An 18,843-nucleotide genomic window follows, 5' to 3' on the forward strand; every position below is an offset into this window, starting at 1 on the left:
AATTTCATGAAAGTGAAACTTTGTCTGAAAGTGATCACCTGCAAATACCTTCCAAGGGAACCTCTGTCTCCTCCTCAGATGACAATGATGAATTAAGAGAACTCATTTTGAAATTGCAATCCCTTGAATAAAGGTACAACATGTTTTTCCCATTCATCTCACATTACACACAGTTTTATTTCGTGGGACTGGAAAGCCAACCCTCGCGTTATATAATAGCGTCCAGGTTACATTCGAGTAAATACAGTGCAAGGACCAAAGGGCTAGAGAGAGATGTGAGTTGTTCCACATACATGTGACAGGGAATCTGTGTATTAGCACCTCATCTATAAGGTTATTAGATAACAAAATTGTTTGCTTATCATTGAAAAACAAGTGTCACTCTAACCATGTGGCCCTTTTTTTGTATTTGTGCGAGCAATATGCATGGCAATTTATCGGTTTTCCCCATTTCGCCTCTTACTATATACCATAAACCATCGTTGATACGATTCCATATTGTAGGATTTCTTGGCGCCTACATTCGTAATGGGAACATAAAAAATAACCCAATACATTTACGCTTCTTTTTTACTGGTTGGTACATTCCCAGAAATCATGATCTTTGAGTACTGTTAGATACGGGACCGTTTCCTGAGCCTACATCGAGTTCCCCAGACCACATCGAATCACACCACAGCTAATTAAGGAGCGCAGAAGCACGGATACCATATTCCTGATGCAAGGCACGTACAAACAAGTTGGTGGCCCCCAATTCACGTGTCGCCGATGGAGCTATTTGCTGCTTGACTCTTCCCAAAAGTGAAGCGAGAGCCTGGCACTGTTGCGGGTAAAGTGGGCCCCGAAGCTAGCTAAACAAGTACAAAACATACATTTATGATGACACAGATATCTGACAGGGGGCGACACTATACTACATCATCCCCCCCTGGAAACAAAGCAAGCATACAGTGAAACGCGCACGCAAGATGCGCACTTAAGTCCAAAGGCAAGTTCAGTTCGTTCCCCCCCACGTTTACACACGCGCGCCAGTCGCATACAAAGCACGCACTTAAGTCCACAACAGTTTCAGTCCGTCCACGCCCAAGTTCACATACACGCGCACCAGTCTTGGGCACCAAAACACAGGCAGTCACTCAAACAAAGTCTGACAAGGAACACGGCACAAAACTCACTGCACCGCAACAAGGAGCACTTTATACCTGTGTTAATGAAACATGTGGACTGACTCCTAAATGTCACAGCGAGGCCCCTAGCCGTGGCATTTCGAAGACGGCAATGCGCTCTACACTACAGAAACAAAATCATTGAGCCACGGAGGCCGTTTTCTGTCAAGATGAGGACGCGTGCGTACCTCAGAAGAACTTTGGGGGTTGCGACGCGTATCGGTCGACTTTAATGACCCAGTCGTCCCACTATTCCCCCCCCCCCTGGTTGGAAAACTGAATGTGGTTATCACTCAAACCTGGAGAGGGTTGCCCAGGAAGCTCCTCTCGATGTCCCAACAAGTCCTGGGAGGCTACCGATTCCCCCACGGAATCAGAGACGAGAGCTGACTGCGTAGACTCGGAAGTGATACAGTCAGACAAGCTACTTAACTGATGCTTATGAGAAGACGATGTCACTACAGACGAGTCATCGGAATGACTATCCAGGTTTGAATACGAGTACAAAAAATCTTTATCACTTGTACACAATGTACTACCTGTTGGATCCTTCATCACTAGGGTTAACTTAGACACATGCCACGTCTTCCCATCACTGAGTAGAAAAGTAGATGGTCCTATCTGGGCCTTGACCTTACGAGGTTTACTGTACTTTAAAAATCCTTTCCTCTTATATCTTATTCTGACGGTGTCTCCCACCTTGATACGAGTTGCCTGAGCACCTCTACATTTGCCTACGTACTGTTGAGTCTGCCACTGTTTCTGCAAGACCCTTTCTTGAACGTGAGGCACAAGACTGTCCTGTTCCCATAGATCTACACAGAGCCGCATGGTTCCATGCTTCTTGCGCACCACCACGAGTGGAGACACCCACTCAGAAGCCTCGACGCGCTCGATGACGTCGCAATTTATTTGTGACCTGGTCACGGAGAGCCAGGGGTAGTCTGTGCAACTTTGAAAATACTGGTTTCGCATCTCGCTGCCGATGAATTCGGTGCACAAGGTTGTTTATGAAACTCAACTCGTCACTGAAGAAGTGATCAAAACCCGGAGGCACACCTGTGGGGCTCTGTACTGAAGGAAGCGATGGTAGACGACATGTCAGCGACGTACCGTCGATCTGTATGCCCAAGCGTTGGATGGCGTCTAAACCCAGCAGTGATGTTCCTGTAGTCGTTACGTGGAACGTGACGGAGCATGACCTTTGAAAAAACTGGACAGTGGCTTGAAACAGGCCTTGAATGTCGATGCGTTGCTTGGAGAAATTTTTCAAGTCCACTGTTGTTTGTGACAGTCTGTGCTGTCGACCAAAGTGCTTTCCAAAATCTTCGGCCGTCATCAATGAGACAGACGCTCCCGTATCCACCGGCAGTCGCATGGAGACGCCGTTAACTACGACCGGAACTTCCAAATCTTTAGTTTCAAAAGCGCTTACCGTCAAGACAGACGTGGACGGCTGCCCTGCGGAAGTTGAAGACAGCGTCTCTGCGGAAGGGACGTGTTGAACAGTATGGGTTTTTCGGCATACTGATGCAAAATGGCCCAACGTGTGGCAGGCATTACACCGCCGGTTCCTCGCTGGACAATTCTTCCACACCGATCGCATGCACCACGGTTCCCGGAGGAGCCATGTGCGAAATGTCGATCATCTGAGCGGCCTCTTGGAAGACGTCGGCCATCTTGGCGGCTCCTCTGAAGAAGTGGGCCATCTTCATGGCCTCCCGGACTACGTCGGCCATCTTGGCGGCTCCCCGGAAGAAGTCGGCCATCTTGGCTCGTCGACAGAGCGCCAAGTTGAGCTGCCTCGATTCTCTGTATTTTCTCCGAGTCGAACGCGCGGTTCGCTCGATGCAGGGCTTCTAACAAGCGTCCAATTTCTTCTGCCTTGTCCAGGGACAGGGTTTCACCATGAGCCAGCAACTTTTCGCGAACGCTGACGTTCGCTACCCCATGTATGATTTGGTCTCGGACGCGCTCGTCATAGGTTGTGCCGAAGTTGAACTGTACCGCCTTCTCCTTCAATGCGGTCACGAATTCCAGGAATCCTTCTCCCTCGAACTGCTTTCGACTGGTGCATTCGTGCCTTTCCGCCAGGACATTTGTTGACGCGGCGAACAGCCGGTCAAGCCGCTGCAAGAGTCTCGGAAACTCTGACGCTGGCGGGACCACATCACTTGACGTTGACGCTACGCCGTTCGACTGCCTTGCTGCTTCGCTTGAAGCTGACGCTGCGCTGGTTAACTGCCTTGCTGCTTCCTGCTCCTCGTCTGCAAAGTACTTTCGTTGTCCTTCACGCCCGAGAGCGCTGACGAGCGCGGACGCTCGTCGCGCATCCGTCCAGTCGCCACCACCGGCCGCTTCGAGGTGGGCCTGAAAAATTTTTTGCCAGCGATACCATGGAATTAACGGTGGACCGGGCAATTCCAGAAAAACGGGAAGGTTCGCCGTAAAAGACGCCATGCCGGGTAGCGTGCAGGAGACAGTGCAGAAAACAAGCCGGAGCTCGCAGCAGGAATGGTGCACGGAAGAACAAGGGGGCGAGTAGGCCTAGGCTCGGAAGCCTCGCGACGCCAAGTGCGTCGGCGGCGTTTGCAGGCCGTGCCGACACGTAAAGGACGCTTCACTTACGAAGCTCGTTGGTTTCCCGGGGCTTCGGTCAGAACCGCTGCGGGAATCCCATCCTCGTCGCCAAAAGATGTTGTGTCGGCAGCGGCAGGCCCCCGGCCAGTATGGGCCAATATGGCCCATGTGCTTTTGGAATGCCAACGCCACGTGGAACAAGGACAAAGAGGAAGGAGGAATACAACAGCAGAATCCTCTGAAGCGGGGCACCTCGCTGAGAGATGGCAAACCGCCCTCCTCAGGGAGGCACCCGAAGACCAGGAGTGGGCCGTCCAGCGGGCCAGGGCCGTTGCCGAGGATCTTGAAAGATTTTCCTCTGGCAATGGACCCCTGGCAGTTTAGCCCTGGACACCAACATCAATAACCGTTGGACAAATAAAGTTTATTCCTATCCTATCCTATGCTGTGGCGGATTGAGCCCTTAAGGGCAGTAAATGGCATGCATTTATTTTTCCAACCGGCCGATTTTCGGACGTTTTCGCGGCCCCTGGAGAGTTAGAAAACTCGGACTTTGAAACTGACCGAGAAAATGCTTGAAATGGTCCGTGTGGCGAATGAGTGGCGGAAGGCGGACAAGAACAGAAAGTACCTACACATTGGAGAATGAACGGCAAAGGAAGCGTGCCGCCGCCGTTTTGAGCTCAAAAACAGTGTTGGCTGATGCTGACATGCAGCTGTCCCTCATCCAAACCAAAATAAACTCTTTAAAGCAGTGAAACACAACACTGAGGCGTCGTTCGCGGGCTGAGAGTATGTCAGGACAGTTGAGGTTGACTTGCAAGCTGTTGAGATAGAATCTCAATTGTTACAAAGTTCGGGCCTCATACCACTGAGCTTGCTATCACTTGACAGATATAGCTAATATTCGACAATATTTGCTTCTGCATGTATCTCCTTTTTATTTGTATTTTTGAGAATGTACGACTCGATTTGCATTTTTTTTTAACATTTTTTTGTTTGCTGTGCATTTAACCAACCCCTCTCTTCAATTTTTTTAATAACATAAACGTTACTTCTTAGTATTAAAATTTCATTAAGTTGTCTTTTTTTATTATTTTTTTTCATATGCTTACTAGAGAGTGACAGCATCGGGCGATATGATTTCAGCCCGTCTTGACATAAAACATAGTTCTGCATCACTCAGGGAATATTGCAAAAGAACTCAGGGAAAACCTGGAAAACTCAGGGAATTTGGAAATGTTAACTTGGTAGACACCCTGATTAACTCGTTTTCTTTTTTTTAACATGCTTACTAGAGAGTGAAAGCATTGGCTGATAGGGTGTCAGCCCGTCTTGACATAAAAGAAAGTTCTGCGTAAATAGATACGCAGACGTGCCCGACTGCTTAAGAAAAACAAATAAGAACATGGACCCCACCTCCACGAGAGGAGAAGGCAGGCGCGAGCCGAATACGTGGAAAAGACACTAGCGCTACTAGACAACACGGTATACACGAATGCTGCCACGTACCCGCAAGAAGGGAAGCGCACGGCCACGGCGGTGGGGGTGGACGGCGACGGGAATCTGATCACATGTGCGACGGTAAAGGCAGCCGACACAGCAGAGGCTGAAGAAATCGCCGGGGCACTGGCGGCAGTAGAAGGATATAGGACAGGCAGGCCTCTAAACATCTTAACAGACTCGAAGGAAGCGTGCAGAAATTACACGAGGGGCAGGATTAGCAAAGCCGCCCTCAGAATTCTTGGCGGAGCCAACTTCGCCGAGAGGAATGTTACGCACAAGTTAATCTGAATGCCGGCCCACGCAGGCATAGAGGGTAATGAAAGGGCAGACAGCCTAGCTCGAGAGACCACGTTCCGAGCAGAGCAGTTGCACACCCCGGAGTATCATCCACACGCTTGTGAAGGAGGATACACAGAAATCTTAAACCTATACAGAGGGACGAGAGCCAAATATCCCCCACCGCACAAAGCTCTAATGCAGGAGGAAGCAACGAGTTGGCGCAGATTGCAGGCAAACTCCTTCCCAAATTTATACATCCTAAACAAAATGTACCCAACACAATACAGAGACACCTGCCCATGGTGCGGGGCCACACCCACACTATATCATGTCACATGGGAATGTAAACAAAATCAACCATTCCACCAACACAATAACCCGAGTGCCGAGCAATGGGATATTCGGCTTACCAGCTGCGAGCTCATGGCCCAAAGGGCCTTAGTGCAGCACGCTAGTGAGGTAGCTACGCTCAGTGGAGCCCTGGAATAGGGGCCCACCCTTGCCGGAAGAGGCTCCAAGTCGCCGGCGCCCAAGACGATGACCGAGACCTCAAGACACTAAATCCTTGAAGGAACCAAATAAAGTTTTTCTTTCTCTCTCTCTGTCACCCAGGGAATATTGCAAAGGCACCCAGGAAAAACCTGGAAAACTCGGGGAATTTTGAGATGTCAACTTGGTAGACACCCTGAATAAGCAATAACCCAACCACTCCGCCGTTCTCTGCTGTAGGCGGTGCAAAGTGAGCATCATGTTTTGCTCTAGTGGCATCGTACTCCACCGTCACCCATGAGCTCAATCTCGTTTTGGTTTCCCATCCATGATAGAGTATGTAAGTGCGACTAAATGAGGGCGTAAAAAGAAACAGATACACAGAAACAGAGCTACTTTCAACTATAGATTTTATTTTCTCACGCATGGATAACTGTATACTATACGAGTGGAAACAAACGAGACAGCAAAGAAAAGGAACATTCACTGGTGCATGTCGATCAACTGTATATGTGTACAAGGCATGATCAAAACATACACTCCAATGGCTACAATGGTAAACCGTCATATCTCCTTTTCAGATAGCAACACTGATGGATTGCTCATGTACCTTTCCTCTAATTTTGCAATTTCATAGTCCTCCATAATCTCTGTTGTCGTCTTGCCATGAGCCCTATACAGAATAGAAGTACTTTCAGGCATTGGTTTGCGGGAACAATCTCAGCAATGACTGCCCGAATGACCCAAGATTACCTTATGACTTTATATTGGTGCTCTTGTGAGCATCAATATGTGATGATGCACTTGTGAGCAATTGGTCACTTCAAACAACCTAGCTGCCAGGTATGTTGCTTCACACCACATTTCAAATGAACTGCTGTTGTTGCCTACACTAATGAAACAGCATCTAGGGAAATCTTGGGGGCTCTGAGAACTAATTTTGGACCCAAGGTAGAGCTGACCAGAGCAGTTGTGATATATTTTTTGATTTCCCTATACTGGCTTCTTTTTTCGTTGTCTGTTTTCTAACTTGTACTTTCGACTACTCTCAAACATTTTATTGAAGGGTTGGTAGTTTGCTTTCTGTTGTCCTTGTGCTTATTAGTTGTACTCTGCGCATTACAGTGTAGCACCAAGGTGAGTTCAATGACCCCAGGGCTCACTTCATTAGAGATTTAATAATGTCCACAAAATGACCTCCCATTGTGATGCCAATAATGAAGAGGTTACTGGGTTACCATAGTGCGGTGAAGGAGATACCCCGAACCTGTGCCTCACTCAAGGTTCTCAGTGCAGCAGATACGTATTGTTCTTGTGCTCGCAATATATATGCCTTGTCACTCGGTCATCTCAGGAACCACATCAGTCTCTCAAGGCCAAGCATACTGTTCTTTATTCTAGGGCCGTGATGACCTGCGCCAGGATGCAGTTATGCAACAGGCATTTGGCCTGGTCAACTGCCTGCTTGCTCACGGCCCTACAGCAACAGGGAGGCTGGCCATGCGCACGTACAAGGTGAGTGCCAGTTACAGTTGAATCTCGATGTAAACAAGTTGGTAAAATTGGCAATTTGCTTCGTTATAGATTGAAATTTCATTATATTGAAATTCAACCTTTTGTGCAAGTAAGTGCAGTTGCTGATGGTTATTTACTACATGGAAGGGGCTGCAAAAGTTTCTGATATCGGTCAATCGGAAAATGCAAATGTTAATTTAAAAAATTATATTTTTGTGAATGTGAGTCGACGATAAAAGAACAGTTTCATGCTGTGTCGACAGTATTTTCACATCGGTGGTATGAAGTGAAGCGATCTCATAGGAGTACCGAGCACCACGGGTTCAAGCTTAGCAAGCCACAGGGCTGTGTCAGCCATCACCTAGCATAATCTAGCCTGCCATTGTATGAACGCTCAGGCCGCACTAGAACTGGAAGAGGGGGTACCGAGCGATCTGCTTGCAAAAAAACACTGTATTACCAAAAGTTGGCAGAAACAGTTTATTTGATTGCGGTGGCACCCAACACTGCACAAAAGCCCGGTCCAGGGCTGACGTGGGAAGGGGCTCCCGAGCCAAGGTAAATAGTGTTTGCTGCAGGAGGATTGCATCCTGCGACATGGCACTAGGAAAAAGCATTCCCGCAACTATTCTGCTTGCTCTCGCAATAATGGATGGGCCCACTTGCGAGAACTTGGGCCATGTCCATCACCTTGGGCCTCTGATATATGTGGCTCAACGTAGTATGACCGTGTGTGTTGACTAGGCACCACTCTTGGGCTTGGCGTTCGGAAAAGGACCGACCTTTATTAAATCTATAGTGAAGTGAGCCCTGGGGTCATTGAATTCACCTTGGTGCTACACTGTAATGCACAGAGTACAACTAATAAGCACAAGGACAACAGAGAGCAAACTACCAAGGTACGTGCTTGCCTTAGGTGCAAGGCAGCACAGACGAGCTCATGTCTGAGGCGCAAACAAAGGGGCCAGCAGACGAGATGGAAAACACACCGAATGATGTCCTGGAGAGGTCTGCATCAAATTCACTCTGCCCATCATACCGGTCATGCCACTACAACAAACCGGTCTGTGACCACCCCCGACAACCATTATGAGTGGAAAGGAAGAGGCAGAGGAATACCAGAACAGGGAATGCCCGCACATTGGCACTGGGGTGCACATCCATCCCCATAACGTTCACTCGGCCACTGACCTTTTACAAGTTATCTGGAACTTTATGGAGGTATGGGATTGCATGCACAGGTCTTTTTTCGCAATCCACAGCTACCTTGGTTCTCTGCAAGAAAAGCAGAAAATTACCTATCAAGAAAGGGGTCAGGGAAGGAGGCATAATCTTAGCAATGCTAGTCATTGCGTGCACAGAAGAAGCATTCAAGCTATCAGACTGGGAAGGCTTAGGAGCGATGATTAATGGCATATATTTCGGCAGCCTTCGGTTTGGAGATGGCGCTGTCCTTTTCAGCAACATTGGAAATGAATTGCTACAAATAATTGGGGACTTTAAACTTGAAAGTGCAAGAGTGGGGTGGAAGATAAATATGCAGAACACAAAGGTAATGTTCAATAGTCTGGCAAGGAAGCAAGAATTCATGATCAGCAGTCAACCTCTAGAGTCTGTACAGGAGTATGACTATCTAGGTTTATCAAGAACATTTGAGATAGGCAGAAAATTAGGTGGGGTGGCGAAATTAGGAAATTTGCAGGCACAAGTTGAAATCAATAAAAATAGGCTGTGATGATATCAAGGTTTACCTATGTACCCTATTTACTCGCATAATGATCGCACTTTCTGTAAAAAAAAATTGACGCAAATTCATGGGTGCGATTATTATGCAGGTTAAATTTGCTGCGAAAGAAAAAAAAAGAGTTCTTTTTTCCCGTGTTTGCTGAGGGAGACAACAGGTCAACATGAAGGCGGCTGCCGCTGAACAGTGTGGGGCACTAAAAAAAATGGTGGCTGGCGGAGAAAGCCGAAAACGCTGAATGTGATTTTTTTACGCGCATTGAAACAATTTCTTCTGTATCAGCAATGAATAATATTGTTACGGAAGGATGAAAGAAGAAAGGAAGAAGATCGCAGGACGCTGGCTGCTGTGTGTTAGTGGCCAGCCTTCTTAACTACTCTGACTCATTATATATATTTTTTAAATACAATTTTCTATACTCTTATCTATCTCCATAACATATTGGTGGGAGGTGCGGGGTACCACAGCTGGAAACGGAGCTTCGCAGTGGACGTCGCATCACCGTCCGCACCATGAATAATGGTGAACACTTGGGATCAACGTTATTGCCGCTTCCTACGTCACCGTCGCATGCTACATCGCTGTCACCTTTGGTTATCGTTGTGCAACACAAGGATCCTGGAACTTTCTGCGGCACCGATGGTGCCGACGTTCAAGAGTGGGGGCCCATGTACGAACGCATGAGTGGATTCAACAGATGGGGCCCTACACTTATGCTTGCTAACATGCTCTACCTAAGAGACACGGCAGTGGTGTGGTATGAAAACCACGAAGAGGAGCTAACCAGCTGGGACCAATGCAAAGAGAAATTGACAGAGTTGTTTGGCAAACCAGCCGGCCATAAAATTGCCGCAAAGCAGGAACTGGCCTCCCGTGCCCAATCCCCCACAGAGTCCTATGTCTCATACATCCAGGACGTGCTGGCACTTTGCCGTAAAGCCGATCACGACATGACAGAAGCTAACAAGGTCGGGCACGTGCTTAAGGGCATTCTTGATGACGCGTTTAACTTGCTGATGTGCAAAAGCTGCTCTACAGTTAATGCAATCATTAAAGAGTGCCGACAATGCGAGCAGGTCAAAAGCCGATGCGTCTTGCAACCATTCGGCAGACTTCCCAATACCTGCCTCAATGTCGATGTGTGAAGATCAACCTGGACAGCAGCATGCGTCGCCATCAGAGGACGTGGTGCGATCATTAGACGTGAACTGGATGCGATGGTGCCCGCAGCTTTCTGTTCGCGTAGCCCTGATGCTACCGCATTTTCAGTTCCCTTCGTACAAGCCATCATACTAAGAACTTGAAAACATTGGTTTACAGTCTGCATGTGCTGTCGCCAATCCCAAAGCCAACGAACGCCCTTCTACTATTTTCGCTCCACCCCGACGCTTCTCTCCGCATTATCTCAGACTCAATGGAGAACTGCGGATGACCAGCCGATATGTTTCACCTGCCGCCGCATTGGTCATGTCGCCGAATACTGTCGCAACTCATGGCCCTCAACACCTCACACACTGACCAACCTGAGCTGTTTCGCCCACTGCCGAGTCTAACAGTGCCGACAACTGTGCTCGTTTTAATGCACAGGTCCGGCGCCTATTAGAAGCAGGTTATCCTAGCATAACAGTTGCCATTTTTGCTGAATGCCTAAAGAAGTCGGTTTCGAGGGGGACGGACATGATTACAAAAAGCAGTAATAGCAAGAAAGAGTAGTGGCCATTCCGTACATTCATTCAGTATCACACAGGCTTAAAAAAGTTCGAAGTAGATATGATGTTAACGTTGCTTCCACTGCCCCCAATAAGCTAGGTAAGATATGCACTTCCGTGCAGTGGAAAAAGTAGCAGGTAAAAGGCAGAAAAAGAACATATATTTGTCGTATGGGTGTGGCTTATAAAGTTCCCTTAGCTGTGGCCAATTCTACATAGGGAAAACGGGGTGGTGTATCAATCAGAGGCTAATGGAACATAAAAGGTCGTCAACCGGTGGATCGCCTTCTAATCTTTCCCCACATTGCCAAGTTTGTAACTACATGCCAGAGTTATATGAATGCGTGATATTGTACCGGCACAAGAATGAAGATATGCGTGTTATGGTAGTGGCATGGCATATCTATAATAGTGGAAGTGCGTGCGTGAGTCAACCTTCGATTACCTTACGTAAGGAAGAGATTAAGTGCCTTAACAGCTATCTCTCACGTAGACTGGCACGTATACCCGATTGACACGTGGTGATACCATTTCAGTGCATGCGCAGGTGAGTTTTGTGTTTTCTTTCTTTTTCTGCCTCTGTGCTCCCTTCAGATGATAGTCGGCGTTCGTGTTGTCCACTTCTCATCTCGTGTGTCCTGTCTGCATGCCTCACCTCTTTTGCATAATAAATAAAGCTCATTGTCAAAATTTTGTTAGCCTACTTTGGCAAGTCTTACTGAAGGCTACGAGAACTGCATTGCCAAAAATGTGCTTGATGTGTTGGTCAGCGATGACAACACTGGCATGAAGCAGTATTCTTGATCACTTTTGGAGATACGTTAACTTGTGTGAGAGTTGGCGTATTAGGCACCAGATGCGTCCATGTCTACAAGCAAAAGCATTCCTTCAGTGCTAAGCACGCTGTTTTTGCGCCAAGAAATGTGGTTGCCTGTGTGTGTGGAACTCGCCTGTAGATGCCAGCATGCCTGGTGCCAAGACACAAAATCTTGTGAATGTATCACCGGCAGTGATTGACCAAGAATAAGGCAATCTTCGATTGGCGACACCAAATTCCCTCCCCTGCTTGGCAGTGCTGGGTCATTATTGTGGATGATGATACTCCCTGTTCTCAATCACGGCCAGAGGCATGGCAGCCCACACAGTGGCCACTATCTCCAGGGCCATAAACAAACGCAATGGAGTTTTTTTTTTTTTTTTTTTTGCTGTGCGCAAAGCACAGGTCAATCTAAACACACACTGAGCTGGAGAGTATGCATGCACTACACGTTGCGGGGTTCTCCACGACAACACAGTAGTGCAAACAATCACAAGGGCATTTATTGCACCTTTCATAGTTCAATGCCTGCTAGCCGAGTTGCTATCCACAAAACATGCTGATGGGCGCGCGACAAATCTAGAAGTCCGACTCACCGCGACCGGAAGCGAGCGAATATGTTCGCCCCATGCTGGATCCCAACGCCTGGTCGTTCGCGTGTTCGGTCACGCCAACGGTGGTGCGTTCGAAGGCGGCCACGCGAGGCGGTCTCGCAGAAGCATGGGTCGGCGCGCACGCAGGAGACGTCCACGCCGTGCGCCGACCCGCCGGGAAAAAGGGTCGCTGCACGCGCGGCACGGCACGTCCGTGCTGCTTGCTGTCTCGAACCCAAGAGCGACCGCCTTGTCTCTCCCGCACCCAAGTAACCCCGCAGCAGCGCAACACTAGCGCCATCTCTCGGACTGCGCTTCAACCACATGGACCGCACGGACGTCACGCGGCGAAGCGGGATTACAGGAGACGCGCTATGCGGGAAAACATCAGGGGACGCGCGAGAGTCGCGCATCCCCACAACCTTAAATCACTACATATTCCGGCGAAACATGTCAATCGGTCTCACATCAACGCGCGCTTCGCGACAAGGTAGTACATGTAACAGTGGCCGCGCCGAAGAAATGTCCACACGCTGTCCATAGCATGCGAGCCGACATTGTCCCTGGGTGCACCGCTGGCGTCCGCCGGGCACAGCAGCAGCTTTGCAGCCTCGACGGCACGATGCCAGGCCAGGACTCCGGAGACGACGACGCAGTAGTCGGTACGAGCAAGCGTCGCTCGCGCCGACGCGCCCTGCTGGCAGGATAGGGGCACATTCACACCGAAAGCGGAGCGGCTAAGCGGCCAAGCGGATTTTCAACGCGGCGAGGCGGTGAGCGCGCGCGCCTGTTCAGACCGGACGGCTTGCCTTGCGGCCCGCGTGGCAGCGAGGGCGGAGCATCCGGCGTTTTCGTGGCACACGTGTCGCCATCTCTTGGCACCAGTCCCCCGTCCTCAACGTGCGCGCGCGAGCGTCGTCACCGCACCACCGTCGTCTGGACAACCGCTCGCGCTTGCTAACCACTTGTGAAGCAGCTCGGACGAAGAAGACGGAATAGTTGGCATTCTACTCGCCGCCACTTCAGGAGCTTTTCAAGACGAGCAGCAGAAAGCTCGAAGACCGCCCGCCAACACCGCTGGTGGGTCCGCCCCGCCTTGCAAGAACGAGAGCGAATTGGTCATGCCAGTGTTTTGATGCTTGTATTCAGTGTCCTTGAGTACGTCGTGTCTCTTGTGACATAGCATCGCGCAACAAGGTGTCGATCAAAAGTGCAGCGTAAAATTCAGCTGTCTCGGTGGATGCCTTTTGAGTCGGCTTGTCTCCTCGAGCCCTGGTTGGCTGCGGGAAAGCGGGAAGCTCCGGCGGGGCGGAAAAAATCGGTCCGAGAGCGATCGGGCTGCCCGCCGCGTTTTCCGCCTGCTTTGCCCGCTCGGCGAGGAGGTTTTCGCCGCTTTCCGCTTTCCGCCTGCCCGCTTTGCCCGCCCCGCTTTCGGTGTGAATGTGTCGGCGACCGCCGGCTCTTTTGTCCGCCGCCGAGGGTTGTGAGCTGGATACAGGAGGCCGCCGAAGTCGCCGCGCCGAACCATGGCCACAGCATCACCATCGCCCGGGGTGGCTCGATCGCAGTCCGGGGTAGCAGCGCAGACGATGTGCAGGTGACAGCAAGCCAGGGGTGACTCCAATCACGCTGCGTACACTCAAAACACTCGGCAAACACTAAAGTAGTGCAGGGGAGAGGAATTCTGCATGCGCATCGCCCACGTGGTACGATGTTCAACTCGGCTAGCAAAAGATCGGGCAGCTACTCAGATGCTAAGTTCACGTGAACGAAGCTCGCTTTCTTGAGTCGAACGAGTAATTCAATTCGTGCGAGGCTATATAGAATGAGGGAAGCAACTTGCAACACCTCAATGCCACGGTCCACCGGGTGGTGTCCCTCCACGTGCGACAGGCAGCTTCGTAAAGCCTTAGGCCTAAAGCGTCGCTACTCTGACAACAACCGCATCCAACAAACAACACCCAAAATGGGCGCAAAACAGGCAGCCGCGAGGAGACGTCAGCTCTGCGAGGTGGTCCTACTGCGCTCGGTGCACACAGCATCCGAGTTGACGGCGCCCACCGTCCCAGACGGTGTCGGAGCGCCCGTTGCCAGGCCGCAATACCAGTCAGCCCGTAGTGGCACCCGTGGCCCGCGGCCAGCCGGCTCCCAGAGCCGCGACTTCATCAGAGTCAAAGAGATAGAAGAAGCTATTTACATAAGAAATTCGGACCACCCACGAGGCTTCCGTACTCACTCGCTTCAGGCTTGCCAATATGCTCCGCGGGCGCTGAGCCTCGCTCTCCCAGGATGCAGACCACGTGGCTGTCGTACCGACGGATGTCATTAAAAAAACACTTGCGAAAAGGCTTAGCATGTTGACATGTTCAAACACTACAGCCGCGGTCGCCTCGCTCAAGAAAGCACGCCGCCAACGCTAGCGATCAAAATTCACGCTAGGCCTACGCTTCGGTTCAAAAAAGGTCTCGAACGAAGCAAAACTTTTAAATTTATCGTCCGATGCCCAAAGAGCCCCACGTTGGGCAGCCAGATGCGCGGTTCTCCTCCCGTGCTCTTGGGACAAAGGAACGACAACACAGTAGTGCAAACAATCACAAGGGCATTTATTGCACCTTTCATAGTTCAATGCCTGCTAGCCGAGTTGCTATCCACAAAACATGCCGATGGGCGCGCGACAAATCTAGAAGTCCGACTCACCGCGACCGGAAGCGAGCGAATATGTTCGCCCCATGCTGGATCCCAACGCCTGGTCGTTCGCGTGTTCGGTCACGCCAATGGTGGTGCGTTCGAAGGCGGCCACGCGAGGCGGTCTCGCAGAAGCATGGGTCGGCGCGCACGCGGGAGACGTACACGCCGTGCGCCGACCCGCCGGGAAAAAGGGTCGCTGCACGCGCGGCATGGCACGTCCGTGCTGCTTGCTGTCTCGAACCCAAGAGCGAGCGCCTTGTCTCTCCCGCACCCAAGTAACCCCGCAGCAGCTAAAGCCCCTGCAGCAGCGCAACATTAGCGCCATCTCTCGAACTGCGCTTCAACCACATCGACCGCGCGGACGTCACGCAGGCCACGCGGCGAAGCGGGATTACAGGAGACGGGCTATGCGGGAAAAACATCAGGGGACGCGCGAGAGTCACGCATCCCCACAACGTGGCACGTAAATCGTTCTTAGTGCAGGTCGACGGCAATGTGGCCATGTCATTTGAAACGAGCATTCAGCTAAGAAAGAGGTGGCCACAATGTGGCACCTGCAATTGCTTTTGACGCATTGATTTTGTAATGGTGGTGGCCATGCAAGCGTGCTCTGATAGTATTTTACCCAGTTTAAGTGTGCAGAAAATTTGTTTAAGCACTTTTTGATTCTGTTAGCATTACATGAGTAGATAATGCTGGTACTAATGTTTCAGCAAATTTTCTTAATGTTGGATTGCAATTTGGTGGCGTTCTGTTGTGAAGAAATGTGAAATGCATTGAATCATGTCGGCATTCACCAGGGATACGAAAATGTTCATTTGGGACAAGAAATGAAGTTCACCGTCATGGCAGTTTGTGTATACCACAGTGCGCAAGAAGAAGCGCTCTGTCTTTTCCCATATTCTTCTCATGAACTTGCACTGTTGAAAACTTTTACTATTTCGCAAAGAATTTTGCTTTGGGCTTTCGTTATCGTGGGGTTCAGCTCTAGTGTGCTTCAAATACACATTCTATGCAGAACTTGAATTGAAGAGACAGCTTATTTCTTTTAAACCATGCCACCATGCCTCGATATTTTGTATGTATAGTTTTCTGGAATCAGTTTGTGTTGTCATTAATAACTCAGTCCTAATCGCAGACGGCACTATTTTTTTACTGTCATTGAATATTCACCAGGGAAGAGAGACTATAGATATAAAAGCAGCTCGTAAGCAAAAAAATGTAGATGTACAGAATGCACATACCCCATTTAGCCTTTCTCACAGCTGGGTTTTATATTAACTTAGTTTTTCGCATTTGTTCTTCTGCGTGGATGTGCTGCCTAGAATAACTGAAATGTGCTCTGCTCTCCTTGTCATGCCTACCAACTAGCCCAAACTCTCACTGCAATCAAGAAAACACTAAACACCTCTTTTCTATGCATTATAAGATCCAGAAATGAACTAATAAGCATACAACATGATCATGTACTGAGGTGGAAGTGTCTCGCTGAATGAAATTTCAAAGCATGAATCTGTAAGAGTTAGAAGGAAAATAACACTATAGGACATGTTGCTTTTCACTCGATCAGGGTAAAACACATTCACTGCTGAAGCTGTGCAGCATGGACCTAAAGATTTTCACAAAGAAAAATGAAATGTCCACCCCTATCATCTGTACTACAATCACATAATACCTTTTCTGCCTGCGATTCAGCAGGAGGTCTGGCTGTTTGGTTCTTTGTTGTTGGAAACAGCAGTTGTCATAGAGCAAGGTTTGGTTGCTCTACAGAAGCAACAGGAGAACCACTTGTGGCATGAATTACCACCCACGAGTGCACCGCACAACAGCAGTCAGATGCTACAAGTTGCATCGTGTGCCAGAATAAAACGAATTTGTGTGAAAGCTACGTTGCCAACGCTTAGTCCAGGTAACAGGCTCAATTTGCCCTAGAAGAGTGCAGACCAGGTTCACAGAGAATAGGAATCGAGTTGGCACTTTGCTGTAGGTTGTGTCCTTGGCCACAAAAGGAAATGTTTACACTACACGCATATGCCTTCAATGTTTTGTGCTCCCCTGTTCGAAACCCTCCTTCAGCAAGACACACGACTTGACATTGGACTAGTTGGTGATAATCAGAATGGAATGTTTTAAGCACTGCTGGCAACAATTGCTCCATCATTTGTTGCTCTTGGTAAACCCACTTACAACGATCACAGATATAACGATCTATTGGTTATAAGAACCACATTTGACAGTATTTACGATTTTCCGACCCTTTATATTGAAACTGTGTCCAGATATGACGAACATTTTCAAAAGCAATGTACTTTTACGACAAACACGTCCAACCCGGTCGCTAAAAAAGGAGAGCGCGTGCGAAGTTCCGAAGGACGGAAGCTCGACCAAACTGGGTGCACGCCCCCACTCCAGTCTGACCGCAATGAAGATTCGACTACCAAGATGAGTGAGCGCCGCGCAAGGATTTCAGAAGCTGCTCAGAAAGTCGGTCACTTTCAGCCATGCTTGGGTAACCATGTTTTCAAGGCATGTCTCCAGTGCCATGTGATCCTTCATACTACGCAAGAGAGGCGCTTCCAAAGATGGCTACTCCATAAGTCCTCGACCCCCTATAGTCGGTCTTTTTATTTATAAGCTTGAAGTGTGTCACTCCATTTTTTAATTTATTTATTCAGTTCAGGTGTGGTTTTAGTCCCACCATGCTCCAAAATTGTTTTTTTTGTGTCTGAAAATTTTGTTTGAAACTGAAAATGTTTTGACCAAAATTCTAGTTTGGGTATCGCTGGGGTTTGGTTTGACACCCTGGCATATAGTACATGCAAGGCGAAAAAGTTCATAATGCTTGTTTGCAGTTTTCTGCCCTCGATGTTCCCTTCTGGCACTCGTTCACTTTCTTGCCTTCAACACAAACAACTCTATAGAAAAGTGCATGTCTCTCTTTAAATTGGTGCAGCCATCCACCAAAAACTTGGAAATTTTCAATTCCAAGAGAAAGCACAATTTTGTCACCTCTTTCTCACGGAATTTGCCATCCACATTTATGCTGGCCGCTGTGACTTCTCGAAAACACGTCAGGAGGACCTCTTTCAGCTTGGCGTATGTCATCTTTGCCTGCTTCATCTTCACACAGAATTGCTGGGCATTCTTCTACACAATGTCCCGCTGCCCAACAATGGTGCAGGGTGTCAACAGTGCTATGCCTAGCTCTTCGCCAAATCGAGACGTTCTTTGAGTTTTTGTCGACCTTTTTGAGGATTTAGATCTCCTTAACCAAAAAGACCTTGTGGTTCTGCAATATGTCAGCAGTGAACGCTTGAGTCTTCCAACGTGCACTCAGCTTGTATTCATCACATTGAGGCAGTCCATATCGCAGTAAGTGAAACACGCAGAGCAGCAGCAAACTGAGGAATGTGGCAGCAAGTGGCCAATAAGCAGCCAGCAAATTGGCAACGTAGCCCTGTCGGGCCTGTGACCTCGCCTGGCTCATGGGGTTGTGAGCTGGGCACACTTGCCGAGACTGGAGGTGAAGGAAGCTCCCATTCCACTGCGTGATAAACTGCGCCGGCTCGCTTGCATGTGGTTCATGTATTTGTATCCTCCCTGATCACTTGAAAAACTGTTTGTGTTGTCACATTGCTGTGACTATAAAGAATTGAAATGTGGCGTGACAGTGAATGACAAAGCTAAGTCTTTACTGGGCAAAGCTGTGCCCACAAGAACAAGTGACACTCGGACAGCACAATATTTGCTGATGCTC

General features: G+C 49.1%; 1 protein-coding gene and 1 long non-coding RNA gene across 10 annotated transcripts in view; one reads left to right on the forward strand and one right to left on the reverse strand.

The window, feature by feature from the left end:
* Positions 1-18,843, forward strand: part of tefu (Serine/threonine-protein kinase tefu) — a 1,084,056-nt gene that overhangs the window by 911,408 nt on the left and 153,805 nt on the right. For 8 of the 9 annotated variants that reach the window (XM_070538252.1, XM_070538256.1, XM_070538258.1 and 5 more), the window contains one exon: positions 7,422-7,535. The exons of the other annotated variant lie outside the window; for it this stretch is intronic. In XM_070538252.1, the coding sequence (XP_070394353.1) occupies positions 7,422-7,535 (114 nt within the window). The remainder of the gene's footprint in view (positions 1-7,421; positions 7,536-18,843) is intronic. 9 annotated transcript variants of the gene reach the window in all.
* LOC135917943 (uncharacterized) overlaps positions 1-18,843 on the reverse strand; it is a 113,494-nt gene that overhangs the window by 40,649 nt on the left and 54,002 nt on the right. The window lies entirely within an intron of this gene.

The sequence above is a fragment of the Dermacentor albipictus genome, chromosome 5 (genome assembly GCF_038994185.2).
Source record: "Dermacentor albipictus isolate Rhodes 1998 colony chromosome 5, USDA_Dalb.pri_finalv2, whole genome shotgun sequence".
NCBI classification, from domain to species: domain Eukaryota; kingdom Metazoa; phylum Arthropoda; class Arachnida; order Ixodida; family Ixodidae; genus Dermacentor; species Dermacentor albipictus.